The sequence below is a fragment of the Fundulus heteroclitus genome, unplaced genomic scaffold, assembly GCF_011125445.2.
Source record: "Fundulus heteroclitus isolate FHET01 unplaced genomic scaffold, MU-UCD_Fhet_4.1 scaffold_50, whole genome shotgun sequence".
NCBI classification, from domain to species: Eukaryota; Metazoa; Chordata; class Actinopteri; order Cyprinodontiformes; family Fundulidae; genus Fundulus; species Fundulus heteroclitus.
This window is the reverse complement of record NW_023396923.1, coordinates 1,062,539-1,080,760: the sequence shown is the minus strand read 5'-3', so window position 1 is coordinate 1,080,760 and position 18,222 is coordinate 1,062,539. Positions and strand designations below refer to the sequence as shown.

The 18,222-nt window shown below is 46.2% G+C and overlaps 1 protein-coding gene across 1 annotated transcript; it reads left to right on the top strand.

Moving 5' to 3' along the window:
* Positions 1-929: 929 nt before the first annotated feature.
* On the top strand, positions 930-15,004 carry tm7sf3 (transmembrane 7 superfamily member 3). Its single transcript, XM_021310088.2, has 12 exons — positions 930-1,200; positions 4,742-4,896; positions 7,686-7,836; positions 8,108-8,228; positions 9,734-9,905; positions 9,994-10,171; positions 10,268-10,354; positions 11,068-11,148; positions 11,227-11,379; positions 11,475-11,575; positions 13,383-13,545; positions 13,623-15,004. Exons 1-12 carry the CDS (start codon positions 1,134-1,136, stop codon positions 13,874-13,876), a joined length of 1,683 nt encoding a protein of 560 aa, XP_021165763.2. The 5' UTR covers positions 930-1,133; the 3' UTR covers positions 13,877-15,004.
* Positions 15,005-18,222: the final 3,218 nt, after the last annotated feature.

Sequence of the window (18,222 nt, the reverse complement as noted above, 5' to 3'; positions counted from 1 at the left end):
TCCCCCAATGTAAATCTTTCTTCAACAGATTCAAGGGCAGCGCCTGTGGACTCCGTGTAAAGCGAGGTCTGAGGCAGTTTGGAGGAACGCACCTAACGGCTGTGCTGATAGCAGCGGCTGACTGGCTGCGTTCCTTCCCCCAAAATGTCTAAGTGTATGTGATGGACGGTTGTACTGAAACTGAATTTTCGATTGCAATGCAAATCGCAGTTGACAAATAAAATAGATTGATTGATTGAAATATTTCAGTCTATGACAGGGCAAAGGTGGCATAGACTCCAGAAGACTTGAGCTGTAGTTTCTTTGAAAGATGGTTCCGAAGCATTGACTCTCAGGCGCTGAATAGAAATTAATACATATTACAATGTATGTCTAAACAAAAATGTCCAACTAAATTCATGAAAAACGGTTATCTTTTTACTACATGGTTTTAAAGACTAATTCATTAGATGTGTGTAAGGTTTTTCAGGGTTTTTCTTTTAGTAATATGTCATGGCACTTTAAAAGACTATCGATTATGAAAGGCTCTTATCAGAAACCATGGAAAACAAAACAAAAACAGCCAAAGGGTTATTTCAATGTATAGTCTAAAATAAAATAAAAAATAAAAATTTGATAGCAGACACAAAAACCCACTTGCCTGGCCCCTACCGTACTGTGACATTACTGGTCAGGCACTAAGGATCATCTAAGGAAAAGGCAAAGGTTTTTTTTGGGGGGGGGGGGGGGGGGGGGGGGTTGTCATTGAATCTCATAACATTTTTAGATTATGTGTATCTTACATGTTTTGCAAAAATTAAATAAATAAAACATTGGTTGTCGAAGTTGGAACCAATGTAGAAATATGCTCCAAACATGCACGGACACGCTTGGATTTATTTGCTAAATTCACGTTTAATCTTTGAAATATCGCGAGATTAGAGGCGAGATTTCGTGTGAGTGCCCGTCCTCCTCCGGATCGGCTAGAGGGGCTCGGCAGGAGCAGAGAGAGGTTGGTGTTGTCACAGGGTAGACGTCAGCTGTCCAGTATGTGGTCGGTGGGGCTTAAACACGGACGAGTGCGCGGTTTGCGGTGATTCCTGAACGTCTGGCTCTCAGACAGAGGCTTGTTGTCGGGTCGGTAAAACAGGGAGATGTGGAGTCTGCTGCTGCTGCTGCTGCTGCTCTGGTCCGGGTTTGAAGGACAAGCTCAAGTGGAAAGTGAGTACAGACACGGCTACGGATTGTTAGTGACACTTTCCCTTTTAATGTTTGCATAAAGCCTTTTGTCTTTTGAAAACTATTCAAAACATTGTGGGTTTTCCTGTTAAGCTAGCAGGGCAGCTTGTAGAAGAAAAGCTGCAGTAGCTTAGCTAGCTAAGAAAACAAATATCTTCTACACGTATTTAGTCTCCAACTATAATAAATGGGGGAGATAAAACTGGAAATATTTAAGTGGCACGTGTTGGATGCCTGAGGAGTTAAATAATAGAATAAAAAAGTAAATGTAAGAATCCATCTGGATAAACTAAACCAGCATTAAGATGAGATGCTGATCTGCACATGTTAAAAAACAAACAAACCCTAAATATGACGTCATTCCCTGCCAAACTGAGATCTGCTAAAATCAGTCATCAGTGGCCAGTGGCAGCGAACCAACCTGGGTAGTTCAATCTGATAAGATGATGCATCCGGCGTAGTCACTGCAAAACAGTCTGTTGTGGAAACCCATTGTATTACAAGAATACATAAGATACTTTAGTGTGATTAGTGGATTGCACAGAGAGGTCTTGGCACTGAGACTCGCTGCCTTCAGCACATTCCATCCAAACAGGCCAGGAGCCAAAACATCCATAGTTAACTGATTATTCTTCCTGATTTGGAGACAGAATTTAAAAGAATCCTTGGAGGAGAAACAATGAAAGCAGATGATCAAATGATCCACTTGATTAGTCCTGGCACATCAGAGGCCAGTCCTGCCAATATGTCAGTTTGTACCCATTTTCAAAGGAAACCCACAAGCAGTGAAAATCAGTCTTTTACTGGTGCGACGCGGCTTTTCTTTGTCTCTGAGAGAGCTTGTTTTGTTCTGTATCAGGAGTTCAGACACAGCGTAGAGAGAAGGTGGGTGCCTACGTGTGCCTGGCCTCATTGATCTGATGGTAAGCCGTGTTTTTATGACCCTCAGTCATTTGGATAGTGGCAATATGTTTGTCACCTGGAGCTGCACTGTTGTACGAGTAGTGAGAATGGTGAGCGCCTGCCCCACACTTCACCCCAGAGATCCCCACAAACACCCGGAGGGAGTCTCCACTGTGGAAGAACCTGGCCAATCCAAGCAAAGTAGAGCAGCAACTAACCATTATTTTAATGATCGATGAATCAGTCGATTATTTTTACAGTTAATCCATGAATTGGACAAAAAAAAGTTTCCACTTCTTTTTCCAAAATAGAACATTTGGACTGAGAGCGCACAAAACAAGCTGCTACTTGGGTGTTTTGTTACTATATTATTAGGTAATAAATAATTTTGCTTCAAATAAAGAAGTTTATGTTGACTACATTGTTAGTCAATCATTTAATAGCCAATGTTGTCTATATGAACCGTGATTTAACACAACAATAGTGAAGCTGTAAAACTAATGCAGTTTGGTTGGACCTCAAGGAAAATAATTGGGCTTAACAATGAAATCAGTGTAAAAGATGACTTCTGAGAATCAAATAAACTACCAGCCTATTTCAAAGACTGTCAGCACAGGTTGCATTTTATGTAAATACTACTTGCTACATTTGTCCTACATATTTTACTTCCAAGAACGTTTATTCTATAAGTTTTTCACTTTTGAGGGTGTCCTTTAGGAATGCTTATGTATCTTTTTTCTTTAATTTTCTTTAATTTAGTGTCTCACCAAAATCTCATTATGGTTAAATAACAATAAAGACTCTTGATTCTTGAAAAGTTAGTTTAGAGTCCTGCTCCTCTCTCCCATACAGTACCTTCACTAAGACTTTGTCAGCAAATCAACAAATTATTACCATGATTGAGGGGGTTGGTTATTGATCCATAGTCATCTAAACACTTGCTCCAATTAAGTCCTGAACTTACAGCGCCTGCATGTGGAGGATGGGGCCCCAGCGTTCTACACCACAGAACGTTTTGGGAGGATCATCATTTCCTCCCGCTGTCAACAGCAACAGTTGCTGAGCCTGTAGTGTGATTATGGAAAGCAAAGTCTTAACCACTCTCAGAACCTGCTGCACTCATGGAGCTGAGAAAGCCATCTGGATCCTCCTGTGTAGCGCGTTCTCACGCTATAGGCTTTAAAAAGGCATATAGCGTGAGCTACTAAAAAGGTCAAATAACAGATACGCACCTTTAAGGACTTTGTATCGTCTAAGTTTTTGGCTTATTCTAAACGGGTCTGTGCAAATGTTACTCCAGTAGTTAAGATCTGTGCCGGTAGATAAATCAGCATCCCATTTACTGATGGGTGAGAAGTGAGATTTTTAAATCTCCTTCTGGAAGTTATTTCTCTTTGGGAGCTGAAGTTTAAGCAAGTGCATCAAACATGGCCTCCTAGCAGCTCTTTGCGGTCACAGTGTTGTACACGCTGAGATGACCATGGCCACTGTTGACTGCATATATTGTCCAGCTGGAGTTTTAACCCTGAAAGCTTTTGTTTGGCGAGCAGCAGTCAGCGATTCTTGCCTCTCGTTTCAAACGTCCCTCTGCAACACGGGAAGGAGGGATCCAGGTTGATGGTCTCAATTTCAATGTTGTAATTGTTGGGCCATTTTTAAACAACATTTTACTAGCTGCCAAGGCTCTTCGCTTCAATGTTGAATGAAGCGTTCCATTACCAACACGCCTTGTTCTGGCATAATCTGATCTAACGTAATAAAAGACACCAAACCATTTGAAATGGCTGTTTGGCGACGGCAGAGAGGGTGCAACTCAGCTAATATGCCACCATTTACTATATAGATCTATACTATATAGATATTGTTAAGTGTTGTTACAACAAAGCCATAATCAACCAAGCATGCATTTCCTTCTGTTTTTTGTCCCATCAGTATCCTCATAGACATCATGTATGTAGACGCCTCGTTGGGCGGGGTCTGCCTGCTGCGATGCGTCAGAGCGTCCGCCATGTTGAATGTGGCAAATCTGCAGTTACTCAGTCACTTAAACAGTATCAGAGGGACTTTAATCTCAGAACATACTTCATATTCGTAATATTTCTATGTTTGTAATAAATAAAACAAGTTTATTTTCGTGTCCCTTTGGCTTCATTCTCCTGACTTTATACTCGTAAAGAATAAAAATAATTAAAATAATCTAAGCTGGCCCTATTACTCCAGGACTGAAATAGTTCCGCAAACTGTGACTATTCTGGAAATGTTCCCCCCTTAATTCTCATAATATGACTTTTTACTCATAATATTACCACTTTTGTCTTTATTTTTACTTTATTGTTCTAGAACCTTTATTCTCAAATTAGTAACTTTCTATTTAATACTCCCCCAAAACGTCTGTTCCTAATCGGTGACTATACCAGAACTTAAAAGGTTCACATGTGACACGGTTTTATGAAATAATGAAGCCCACAATGTTTAGATGTAACCAATTGTCTGTCTGTGGGTAGTCGACGTGACACGACGCCCTCGGCATCGGCCCGTCTTCTCCAGCCGTGCGTTCATGTGACTGATGGAGATGAACCCGCTGTGTGTTTTATTTTGTTGTTTGTTTCCTGCGCCTCAGACCATGTGACCTTCCTGCCGGGGACGTTCCAGAATGTGAACATCTCGCAGAACGAGACTGTGCAGGCCGTGGTGAGCAGGATCCCTCCGGAGGTGGCCTTCATCACGCTGCAGTACCACACGCTGTACCACAACGCCACGCTCTCATACACCAGGGTGAGGAGCAGCTACAGCTAGAAACAGGAAACCCATGTCGGGTGGCAGCAAAAGGAACAAGATTTATTTAAGAAAGTGTCCATGTCTCATAATCGGTTCTATAGCAGAACTCCGTTTGAAATAAACATCACATTTGCAACATTCGTATCACTTCTGCAGCTGATGGATGCTTTTGCTGCTCAGCAGTGTGCTGCTGCTCCCTGCTTAATGTTTCTTTGAATCCAAACAAGTGATTCCTATTCTCCACGCTATACAGAAGGCAGTAAACAGCATGATGTTATGAAGCGGAGGACATGCTGTGTTTGCTTAGCGCTGGATAAATGACTGGATGTTGGTGATGTGAGCTGTCCCTTTATGCCCTTTAAAGTGGCTGTGACTTCTGCTGCGGCTTCAGAGACAACAAAGCTGGACTGCAGTCAATGGGCTGAGTTAAAACCAGAACACAAATAGCAGCCAAACAAGAGCCTTTAACTGCCTGTTTCTCAGTGCTGACACTTTGGGTCGCAGGAGACGTTACAAGCCGGGAACCTGACTGTGACATTGCAGCCATTTCTCCCAGTGTAGGTTCTGCTGCCGCGTAATGAATGAGGCTTTGTGAGAAGTGCCAGTCAGCTGATGTACAGCCCTCAGGTCATGAGCAGCAGACACGCTGGGGGGGGGGGGGGATAAATCGACTGGCCACGGTCCCAGAAGTGTCCCAGGAAAAAAACCTCCAGTGGGTCAGGGGGGCACACACAGGTTGGGAAGGTGGTCCTATTTCAGCTTCTCTTCTGGAAAACACTGGAGACAGAAGCCAACAACTCTGTGACTGATCACCTGCTTCTGTAAATAAAGCTTCATGTGTGAGCTGCAGAGAGCCATCCATCAGCAGTTATCCTGCAGCACATCTGCTAAACCTGCAGTCTGCCTAAACCATAAATGGCAAGTCCTCCTAAATATGTTAACTTCATCTTTTACATAATATCTTTTAATATCCTTTAACTGTTCAAATCTGTTTTTTGTTTAGTTTTTTTTTTTTTGGGGGGGGGGGGGTTGCTCCAGAAACTTTGTAGCCTGTCCTCAGACAGAACAAGAGGCCAAATTTGTAGCATGCAGAACGCGGCGTGCGTTTTGCACCCGGCTCTGAGCCTCAGCGATGCTTTGACAGGGTGGGCACACAGCTAAGACAGCAGCAGCGTTCTCAGCATTTCCTGCCGGCGACAGCAGCAGTAACGCTGCCATGGAGACGCTGCCATGGAGACGCTGTCTGCGGCTGCTCGCTGGCATTCAGCTAAAACCACATGGAGCCTGCGCTCCATCTCACACTCTCATCCCCATAGAGATCTAGATCTGCGTTGTATCATGGCACCCATGGTCAAAGCTTTGCTTCAGTGCTGAAAGCTTCATCCCTCAGCGGCTGTTTCTCACTATGGATGCAGATCTAGACCTTAACGGAATGAGTTGCTCACTTCACCTGTTGACGTTAAAGGAGCGTGGTGGATCTCTGTGAGCACCGTTACAGGCAGTAAGCTAGCCCTGTTGGCGTGTTGGTGTGTTGGCCTGTTGGCCTGTTGGCGTGTTGGCGTGTTGGCCTGTTGGCGTGTTGGCGTGTTGGCGTGTTGGCGTGTTGGCGTGTTGGCGTGTTGGTGTGTTGGCCTGTTGGCCTGTTGGCGTGTTGGCGTGTTGGCGTGTTGGCGTGTTGGCCTGTTGGCGTGTTGGCGTGTTGGCGTGTTGGCGTGTTGGGCCTGTTGGCCTGTTGGCGTGTTGGCCTGTTGGCCTGTTGGCCTGTTGGCGTGTTGGCGTGTTGGCCTGTTGGCGTGTTGGCCTGTTGGCCTGTTGGCGTGTTGGCGTGTTGGCGTGTTGCCCTGTTGGCGTGTTGGCCTGTTGGCGTGTTGCCCTGTTGGCGTGTTGCCCTGTTGGCGTGTTGCCCTGTTGGCGTGTTGCCCTGTTGGCGTGTTGGCCTGTTGGCGTGTTGCCCTGTTGGCGTGTTGCCCTGTTGGCGTGTTGGCGTGTTGGCCTGTTGGCCTGTTGGCCTGTTGGCGTGTTGGCCTGTTGGCCTGTTGGCGTGTTGGCCTGTTGGCCTGTTGGCCTGTTGGCGTGTTGGCCTGTTGGCGTGTTGGCCTGTTGGCGTGTTGGCCTGTTGGCCTGTTGGCGTGTTGGCCTGTTGGCGTGTTGGCCTGTTGGCGTGTTGGCCTGTTGGCGTGTTGGCCTGTTGGCGTGTTGGCGTGTTGGCCTGTTGGCGTGTTGGCCTGTTGGCGTGTTGGCCTGTTGGCGTGTTGGCCTGTTGGCCTGTTGGCGTGTTGGCGGTGACTGGTGAAGAGGAACAACAGGTCGTTGTTGTGTCACAGCTAACTGCTCACTGGTCTCTCTGTGGTCCAGCACTCTTGGCATGCCAGCCGCTCAGCGCTCGCTCTCAATTTCTGTTCGGGGGAGTTTGGCCAAAACGGAAAAAGTGAAATCAATAAATAAAACTAAACAAACGTTTTGCTTTCATTTGTGTTTTAAAATGGCCTCACTTTGATGAAGTTGTGACATGACAAAGCAAAGGGTAAGATGAGCACTTACTAACTGGATGCTCATGTCTTTATTCTTATGGAGGTTTACTAAACAATCATCAGTTCTCCTGTGTGCGCTGTAGCTGCCGTGTCTCTGACACGTAGGCTCTTCCTCTTTGTTCAGACACTGAGCAGCAGGTTTTCAGCTTGCCAAACAGGTGCTGCTGCTTCCTTTGGCCTGTTTGCCACTTTGACCTTAGTTTGAAGTTTAGTGACTGGAATCTGTTGGCTGCTTTGCCTCATGTCTGTCTCCAGGTTCCGGTCCAGGGTCTGTCTCTGACAGCGGCGGACTCTGGGCTCCTCTCGGCTCTACAGCCGGGCCAAACGCTGGTCTCCTTGTTCCTGTCTTCTCCTGATGAAGAAACGGTTGCCGGGACCGGAGTCATCCTCTCTTACTCAAACACGGGTAAGGAAAAAAAAACCTGAAAGCGTTGCTAAACATGCCGGGGTGCTTCTGACTTGCTCAAAGAATAAGGAATGAGGAAGTTGCTTATGATCGCTCAGGAAATGTGTTTCTGCAAGAGATTTAACCAAAAACCAAGAAGCAAGCGAGATTTTTTAGTCTTTTCTCTCTAGTTGAGGAAAATGAAGCGAGCCGCTGCACTGATTGGTCCTTCTTTAGCCGGCCCAGTAGCCGTGCTCGCTGTGCTCTAATGGTACCGTCCGGTATTTTACAGAACCACTCCCTGGAGCCTGTAACATGGAGTTCAGCCTGGATGTGGATCCCAACATCTACGTCCGCTACAATCTGTACGAGACCAGCGTCCGTTTTGCGCCGGCTAATTTAGGATATGAAAGGTAACTCTGGGCAGCGCTTGCTTCACTTCCTTTTCAGCGCTGCTGTCACAGGCTTTTACATCTCTGTGCAAACACACAGGGCAGACTGCGGGTCTTCTCCTCTTTACCCAGATGTTTCTGAGTATTACAGCGGCCAGCAGCTGATGGAACCTGCCTGCTTTCCCCTTAGAATGAACAACAGCCAATTCCAATGGTCTGTGGATTAAATTGAGAAATCCCAAAGAAAGCCTCCAGTGTGAACTTTTCAGCTCGCTGGATTAGACTGCAAGACTGGTTTCTTTGTTAACCATCTTTAGCTGCTATACTGAACACTGTTGACCTTCCACAGTGTGTTGTTGCAAAAGTCTCCATAGCCCTTTTACATTTACACATCCCGTCTGTTTACAACCGCACGCTTAATGTGTTTTATTTGATAGACCAGCGCTCTGTAGTGCATCGTTGTCAGGTGGAAGCAAAGGATCCATAGTTTAAAAGGCGTGTCACACATATGTGTTCATCCTTTATTTTAATATGACGCCACTAAACAGATCCATGAGTGAACAAACGGCATCAAAGCCATGGAGGCAGACATGTGAAGAAGGGGCTCTGTCACATCACACCAAAGTTATACTTACTGGCCTGCATGTGGAGGAAACCAACACCATGCGTGACTCCTTATACAACGGCCCCACAGTGATGCATGGTGGTGGCAGCATCATGCTGTGGAGGGGCTGTTCTTCAGCAGGAAGCTGGCCGGGCTTGATGGATGGGGCTAAATGAACGTTGTCTGAGCTGGGTGTAGCGCAGGAGGCCAGGCCTAAACCTGCAGCCACAGCCACAGTAGATGCTTTAGATCAGGCCGTATTGATGTGTTCCTGTGGGCCAGTCAGAGATCCCCACCACAGGCAATAGAGAATCTGCAGTAAGATCTAACAACATGTTCAAGTGCTCTTCATCCATGGCTGCAGAGGTTCACTACACAAGCCTGGACATCCCCCAGAGAGATTGGATATAAATGCACGACACACTTCCTGTTAAGATCTGCAAGGAACGTTGAAAGGCACGTTTTCTTTACTTGGCGTTGGCCTTTAACGTTAAATCCCAGTAAACCACACAGACGTCGGTGGTTGGAAGCTGTCAGAATGTGGGAGGTGAGTGTAGGAAAGCTTTAGCAGGTCGCCGTGTTAGAGGCTCTGCTTACTGAGCTGTCTGACGGTCACATTTCTTTTTAGAATAAGTAGGAAGCCTGTTTACCGGCGGTTTGCCAGATTCTAAAACATGGTGCTGCTGCAGCAACAGGCGTAGAATCTGCTCATCAGTGCATACCAGCTCTTTATCAGTGCTCGCATCAGTTAGCGCAGCAGCTCGTCCTGCCTGATGACTGCAGTAACATCCTGGGTAGCACATGATGCACCATCAGTAAACCATGGTTGGGGTTAGTGGCCATGGGTAATGGGCCCACAATCATTTTCATGTGACTGAGTTTGATCACTTGGAACTCGCTCTCCCATCTTTCTTTTTGTCAGAGGCCAAACTCCTCCAGCCTGCGACATGTCGACAGGAACCGGCACGCGCTGGCGGCTGGAGTACGACGTCTACCGCTACTTCCTGCCCGAGAACGACCTATCAGAGAGCAGCTTGTTCAGCGGGTTCCAGGCTGTGGGCGACACCCGAGGCATGGCGGCGAGCGGTAGACGGGTAAAAAGCTGTAAAAGCGTGACCGTGGACCTGGCTTAGCCCCACTCGCTGGCTGTCAATACTCACGCCCTTGTGTGTCCCCTTCAAGGTCACCACTCTGAAGTCAACGGATAAGACCACCATGGTGTTCAGCTCCATCCCCGGTCAGGGTGTCATCTACTCGGTCATCGTCAGAGACCCCGTGCTGAACACCTCCGCCTCCTACGTTCCCGCCCACACCTACGCCTGCAGCTTCGCCTCCACGCTGGACGGCTGCCAGACTCTGGGTTAGCTTCTCTCCTTTAATTCTGAAACATCATCGTGTAACCAGGACCAGGGATGGTCCAGACTTCAGCTGACCTTCAGACATTGACCCATTACAGGAAAAATATCTACAAAGGTGTTCTTCACCATGGCCGGCTTGGCTGGGTTGTTTGTCTGCTTCTTCGGCCATCGCTTCTTCAAATGTGGTGAGTAGTCTCAGCTTGTTGCTTTTAAAGCCACACAAGCAGATGAGTTTTCATCTTACAGTCCAATGTTTAACCCATGATGTGATTTTTAAACAGGACTCCCTCAATCAAACTTCCAGTCCATCATCTCAGGGTCATATGTTGTGTTTGCATAGTTCTTCCTGCACGTAATGAACAGAAGTCGACCCGTACTCTGCTCTACGTTGCACTTTCTGCTCCAGTTCTGCCTGGACCAGGCGTGTGAACGGCCAGCCTTAGACAATCATGTAGAACGCAGGAGTGAAGCTAAAAATCTGGTTTTTAACCACAGCTCAATCTTTAGGTTTCTTCCTCATATTTAGGCCTGAAAAAAACCAACTTCAACTCAAAGCAACTCAGGAGAGTTAGAAGAGAAGTCAAAATAGGTTAATTTGGCTCAGGAAGAGGAAACAGATGTTGCTGCTGCTCTTCATCATGGATGGGACTGTGGACTCCTGCAGATGTTTTGGATCAACAGAGGGCCCACAATGACACATTATATAAAAGGGACAAACCTTACGCTTTGTTGTTATGAATATGTCGTGTTTGCTTTTCAGATCAGAAGTGTGCTCTGATATAGCTTACATGTAAGAAAGAGCAATAGACAGAAGTAGAAACGGCCTTTAAGGAACCATAAGGTCTGAATTTCTACCAGGATTAGTGATCGCTTTGTTTCTTCTCTTCCTGACATACAGAGATGTTCTGCATGGGATTCAGCTTTGCAGCGTTTTTCTTCTTCGTCCTCATCACAAGGACCACCCAGCTGGATTATGACCGTAAGCTGCTCCCAGCTTCTGCATCCACAGACGGTGGGAGTTTAGTGACATGTGGTGTGTGTGCGTCTCTCCCTGTAGTGCGCCTGGCGGTGTCCGCCGTGGTGGGCGTGGTGGGCGGAGTGGTCCTGGTGATGAGCTGGTGGCGCTTCGGCTCAGTCATGGCCTGCGTGGTCGTGGTGGGCCTGATGCTGGGCTTCCTCGTGGCGTCCGTTGTCCTTTTCACCCCTCTGGGTATTTGGGGGGGGGGGGGGCTGCCTCTTGTTGGTCACAGTGGAGCTGGTGTGTGTTCTGTTTCTCTGACCTGTGCATTACTGTTTTAACGGCAGGAGACCTGGATGTGTTCAGGAACTCGGATGTGGTTTTCTGGGTGACGTTCTGCTGCATCATGCTCATGTTTCCGCTGTTCTTCATGCGGTGGCCCAGAGAGGTAACAGGTTTCACACCTTTTCCGCCGCTCAACACGAGATAAGACCATTTACAAGACCACAGTGTCACACCCTGCAGCTGGTCTGGGGGGGACTGCCGGCTAGTTACCTCTTAAAACCATGTTTCTGCTGCCAGTTTACAACAAAGCACCACTTTATGGAAAAGGTCAGGGGGGGGCAATACTTTAGCAAGCCTCATTCTGCTTTTGCTAAACCCTTCAATATTTTCCAGTCTATTGATGGGCTCCATGTGGAGGGATGGGCATGTTTTTAGCAGTCGTCTACCAGACCATTAGAGCCATGCTGCCACCTTGTGGTACTGCTGATAATTTAGACTAGTTGAATTTTTACAGTCCATGAAATCTTGAATAAATCACTGCTAATTTATATAAGGACCGTAACAGAACTATTACAGGGTTCCTTAAAAAGTCTTAAAAGGCATTGAATTCTGTAATATAAAACTAAGGCCTTAATTGGTATTAAAATATCAGTCATATTATATCAGTCACTTAAATCAGTCATTCATAGGTCTTAAATTTGTTACCATGTCATAAATAGGATTTTATTTTTGTAAGCCATATCAAACATTAAAATAGCTGAACCAGGGCGTGCATGTGGTGCAGCGGGTAGTGTGACCCATATACAGAGGCCTTAGTCCTCGAGGCGGTCGACCCGGGTTCAAATCCGAGCCGCGGTCCTTTGCTGAATGTCTCTCCCCCTCTACCACCCTTCCTGTCAGCCTACTTTCAGAAAAAGCGAGCCACTAGAGCCGCAAAAAAATCCCGAAAAAAATAAATAAATAAAAAATAAATAACTGAAACAATTTATTTATTTTATTCCCCGAACGGCTCGCTGTACCCTTTATTGGTTCTGTCACAATAGCGAAACCAATAAAAACGATGTTGTGGCCGGGACTTTTTATCTCGACAACACGGGGAAGTGTAAATTCAACGAAAATTGGCTCTCCAGCCAAGAGTTTCCTGCGTGGCTAAAAGCAGTACCAGGGAATGTATGTGAGGCACGGTGCATTTTGGGCAAGAAATCATTCAAGCTCGGCACGATGGGAATCAAGGCAGTGGAGTCACACATGTGAAGGGTGAAAAGGCAGGTACCTCACTTCTGTTCCACAGCCATGTCCGACATGGACAGTGATGTCAGACATGGCTGTAGATAGCAACAATGTTTGGTGGTACCACAGCAGAGGTATTGTGGACTTTGAACACGGTGACATGGTGACGAGAACGGCTGGTACGGTGATGCCACAACTTCTCACCAAATCAGAAAGCGATATAAAGACTAAATGGTGGAGGAGGAACTGAAGACAGCCTGCAGTACCACGCCATAGCTGCCAAAAGGAGTTAGCACTGATTATGTTGGGATTTTTAAAAGTCGTTTGTTTATTTTACTAGGAAACAAAACAAAGTTCATGAATTCAGTTCAATAGTTGTTAAAAAATAGATTATGCGCTTTTAGCTTTCTTCCTGTATGGAAAGTTTTTCAAAATTTGAAACATTCTACTGGACCAGAAAGTAATGGTTTATGTTAAAATAAACATTTGAGTAAAGTTTTTTTGAATCTTGTATATATTCTTAAGTTGGTCTTAAGTTTTTATCTCAGGTGGCATTAAGAAGTCTTGACCTGAAGTAGCCTGATGCTGTAGGAAGCCTGTGTTAGTGATGAGGCTGTTAGAGCAGCCTCCTGTTCTGTGGAGTGAGTGAACCCTGACAGGAAGAAGCAGCAGGCTCCTCGGTGGCTGCAGGGAAACATCACACCCCGCTGTGGCTGCTTCACCTCATGTGTGCGTTTCAGGGAAACATCACCACGTGCGGCGTGGTCGGGGCTTACGCCGTCGTCCTGGCCGCCAACGCCTACGTCTACACCAGCCTGTCCTACATCACGCTGAACGTCCTGAAGCGTTTCCTCAACAACAACTTCAGCGCCGCCTTCACCGACGCGCCGTTCCAAGCCGTCGGTGAGTTTGCCACGTCAGCCCGCCGTGGATGGCTTTGAGTACTTGTGGTGTCTGACCCGCTGCGTGCCTTGCTGCAGACTACGCCATGATGACGGTGTGGGCGGGGCTGGGCGTGGCCGGCGTGGTGCTGCAGCTGTACCGCGAGCGCTCCCGCCCCTTCTTCCCGCCCAGCCCGTACCTCATGTGGCTGCAGGAGCGCGAGCGCCGCAAAACCAACGTGCTGGACCCGAGCCACCACGTCCCCTCGCTGCCCGGGCGCCTCATGGAGCAGGCGCGGCAGCTCGTCAGGCGGAGGGAACCGGCGGGAGAGCACACGCCTCTGCTGCTGTGAAAGTGCCACAGAGCAGGTGACGGTGGTGAACGTCCTCAGATCATCACGCTGCCGTCACTTTGCTTAACTCTGACAACACCACGGTCTGCAGAAAGAGGCCCTGACATCCTCCACCACTACCTTTTTACTTCTGCTTTTAAAGCAATACAGCCTTTTATACCTTCAGAGTAAAACGGGGGAGGCAGCAACTTTCCTGACACTTGTTTTAGATGAAGTAGTTCCTCAGATCCAGATGAAAGCTGATGGATCTGTTCTGCAGACATTTGAACTTCCTCCTGTTGGCCACACTGGCTGCTCTTCTCTAGCGCTGTGATGTGCTACCCTAACAGATTCTCTCTAGTTTTGTTTTTGTTGGCAAAATGTTTCCGATCATCGAACCAATTTTAATATCAGACGAGGACCACCAGAGTAAATGCAAGAAGCTGCCATCAGCTTCATTTAGTGGAGGAAGGAAGCTGGCCTCATGGGGAGCAGTAAACGGCTCCTACAGGGAAGGCTTGACTTGGCCACTCCAGAACCTTCATGTAGATTGTTTGTTCTTGCTGGTGTAATGTTGATGATCCTCCTCCTGTATAACGCATAATGGCTCATTTCTGGTAGGTTGGCCACTCATGGGAAGGTTCACTGCTGCCTCTGGAGCTCTTCCCAGACTCATTAACAGTTCATCAGGTTGGTTAGATCAGGCCTTTTTGAGCCTACTTCATGTTGTCATTCCTCCATTCTACAGGTCTGGCAGTAATTGGGTCTGCCTCGGTTTTCCAGGAAAATGTGCTCATTCCGCTAGCTTTACTCAGCTTATCTTTGGCTGAGAATAAATCAGTTTGAGATCGGAGACAGGTGAATGTGACAAAAAGCAAAATAACCAAAGAAATCCGTGAGAGGAAAAAAACGCATTATAGCAGCACCTTGTTGCCATGACGATTCTCAGGGTTGTGCCATGCAGCTTTTAAACTACTGATGAGGTCTGACAATGGATGGAAAATTGTATTTCTGAAGCAGTTGAATATGTTTTTTTTTTTGTTTTGTTTTGTTTTTTATCCAGACAAGCCATCACCAAGTTTGTAAGATTAGCACATTTGTATTTTAATGTATTGATATTTAATAAAATGCCTTCAGTTCTTTGGACTAGTTCTGCTGTAATGTGTAACTGCACTGCCAAACCACATAGGACACATCCTTTCTTTTCTTCAGGTGTCCTGTCTGGTAATGTGGCAATAACAATTGTCTTAATGCCACAAAGAGCCCAACATATTTTACTGCTTTCGCCATAGTGCTCCGCTTGATTTATATATGGAAAAAGCTTTATCATAATTTATGCAGGCAATATTTCATGTTATATGGACACTGAAACAAGGTAGTAAAGGTGAAAGAGGAGAGAACGATACATCCTCAGTCTGCTTCTTCACCTGCAAAGAGAGATGTAGAGAACGAACAGCAACAGCACAACCAGCCCATAAAGTATTACCTTGATACCATCACTGAAGAATATACAGTATTTAATACAGAATGTATAAAGTGACACCTGAAGATGATGATAATAATAGGGGTTTTCTGTTTGGAAGTGAGTCTGTAAGCACCTGGATCCAAGTACCTGTAGGTGTTTGTGAGAGTGCACTTGTGTATGTAAGGTTTATCCATGAGAACATGTGAGGAGCCAAAGACCCGTCCCCCAGAGCACCGAGGCAGACCAAAGCCCCAGATGCCTAAAGGGAGATGTCCCAAGATGAGCCAACACAGGGATTCTGCCTCCTCAACCCAAGGAAAGAGGACAAACGGCCCCCAGGAAACCTCCCGACAGCCACAATGCCAAAGCCCCCCCCCCCCGGAGCTGTGGGCATGAGCCTGTGGGCTCCGCCGGCAGCCAGCTACGGATCCAGCCATTGGCCCCAGAGGCACCCGCCCCTGGCCAAGGGCCCTGACCAAGCCACGGGGGGCCAGGCCTCTCGAAGCAGGAGTGAGGACCACCAATGCACCAGTAGGCCAAGGCGGCAGCCAGCGGAGGGGAGCAGGACGGGGGGGGTCCACACTTAGTGGGGACCTGAGATGTCCTGGGAGAGGGGGCAGTACAAACAGAAAACTACATACAGTCACATTCACTCGTTCCCCTAGTGCCCCCACACGCAAACACAATTTTTCTCTCCAAACTAATTGTGATGGCCGCATGTGCAACCTCACAACAAATGATTTGGTAATGATTTCATTTAATTAAATGTCATATTTTACTTTAACACATTTCACTTTTTCACTTTGATTTGACATTGGTTAACTATTTGGGTGCACACATTTAGTTGACTCATTTAGTCATTTCTTGTGTTTTTGGTTTACTTTAAACTAATATACTTTTCATCTGAGTTGCCAGTTCCTGGGAGGCTGTCATGTGGGTGTGGCCAGTAGAGGAAAGGAGTCCCCAGCTGCAAAAGATCCCCATGACAAGGAGGCTTAGTTGGACTCTTCCACTTAGTTTTAGAAGGGGAGTTGGAAGGGTTTAGGTTTTTCTATGTAGTTTTGTTTTTTGTAATTAAATTTGGAAAGTTTAATTATTTAAGTCCTCTTCCTCATAGGTTGCTGATTTTAGTACTGTACTGATTAGTTTGGTCTTTTGTTGTAGTTTTGTTTAGGTAAATGTATTTTATGTTCCCGTCTTGTGTCAAAATGGTCTGATCAACCAGTGTATATGTTTCCCTTGTGTGTCAGTTTAAGAGAGGAAGGAGAAAAGGTACGTTCCTGGGTGGTAAATAAATTTTGTTACTATTTTTCCTCAAAGATTTCCCTGTGCTTCTCTGCTTTTTCGGCTCGGTCCCTTACACTAATTTTGCTGTTAAACCAGTGTTGGGCATTGAAGAACACGTAGCAGAATGTCAGATTAATGTTTTCAAGCTGCACTTTCAACCTGCTTAGATTTTTTTTTTTTTATAATTTCTTTTCTTGAAAGTTTTCCATTTAACAATCATAAAAGAACAGAGCACTGTTGACAAAAGTTAGTAATTCTAGTCCTAAGAGCCATAGATAATATCCGTAATAGTTAACGGTATGGGTCAACTTACTGATTAACTTAATTTAGCTCTCAGCAGCATACACCAAAAAGTCATTTATTTCGTAGGAATCTGGTTCATTAGAGCTCTGCTTGCAGTCTCATCAACCTGCTTAGATTAAGACAAAAAAAAAAAGAATAGCACCTGCACCAGGTGTATTCATTTCACACCACCTCTGTGCTTCAAGTTGAGATCATCCATAGGAACAATCAGCACAGATTCACACACTGATTAAAAATGAGTTTTTGGGATGGGAAAATGGAGAAAAACTTTTTCTAGAAGGGGAAAAAAAGGCTTGAATAAGTGTAGTAACCTGGAGGGACTATGTCTCTCTGCTGGGAACGCCTTGGGATTCCTCCTGAGGAGCTGGCCCAAGTGGCTGGAGAGAGGGACGTCTGGGCCTCCCTACTGAAGCTGCTGCCCCCGCGACCCGACCCCGGATAAGAGGAAGAAGGATGGATGGATGGATGGAAGTGTAGTAACCAGGTTATAGAAGTAAACTGAAGCTTCTGTTGAAGCTCTAGATTCAGTTTCAGCTGGTCCTCCTTCTCCACTTGGTAATGTTTGCCCTCTGTCTTGCAGATTGTGAGGAAATCTTTTGTCCACAGCCCATTTCAAAAGGCCTGGTGGAGATTTGGTCAAGAATGGCTCTGGACTCTTGACCAGGCCGTTTCAGCTCCTTATTTTTCCTCATGAATGTATTCTTTTGATTTGGCTGAAAACTTGGCTCACCATGGGACAGAAAATCCATCCTTAGCTTTCTAGCAGACACTTGGAAGGATATGGGACAGAACTGACTGCCACCTCAGATCCACCTAAAGAAAAATAATCCCAGAGCATAATGCTGCCACCACCATGTTTTACTGTGGTTCTGCCGTTCTTAACAGACATGCAATCCAGAATTGTGGCCCAAATCTTCATGTCTGGTTTCCATAAGGCTTTGACAGTTTTAGGAGATTTTAGCCTGACATGGATGTTTTCTTTGAAAGCAAATGTTTGCGCTTCACAGTGCTAATCCTTAGCATAGCCATAAGGAGAAAGCAAGCAACTGCTGCACATGTAGAACCTGACCAGTACATGTTAGAAACTCCTGCTGCTCCTTCAACACATTCTTTTTTTAAATATAATTTGAAGTAGCATCCAGTTTTTCTAATGTCATGGTTACATTCTGCAGACTGATCCTTTTATTGGCTGTGCAATGTCACAAGATTCTAAGTCCCGACGTCTGATTGGTGGATCTGGCCCTGTGATGCTTCCTCCGTAGAAGCGCAGGCCACTGAGCAGCTGACCTCTGAGAATCCATTTGATCTGTTT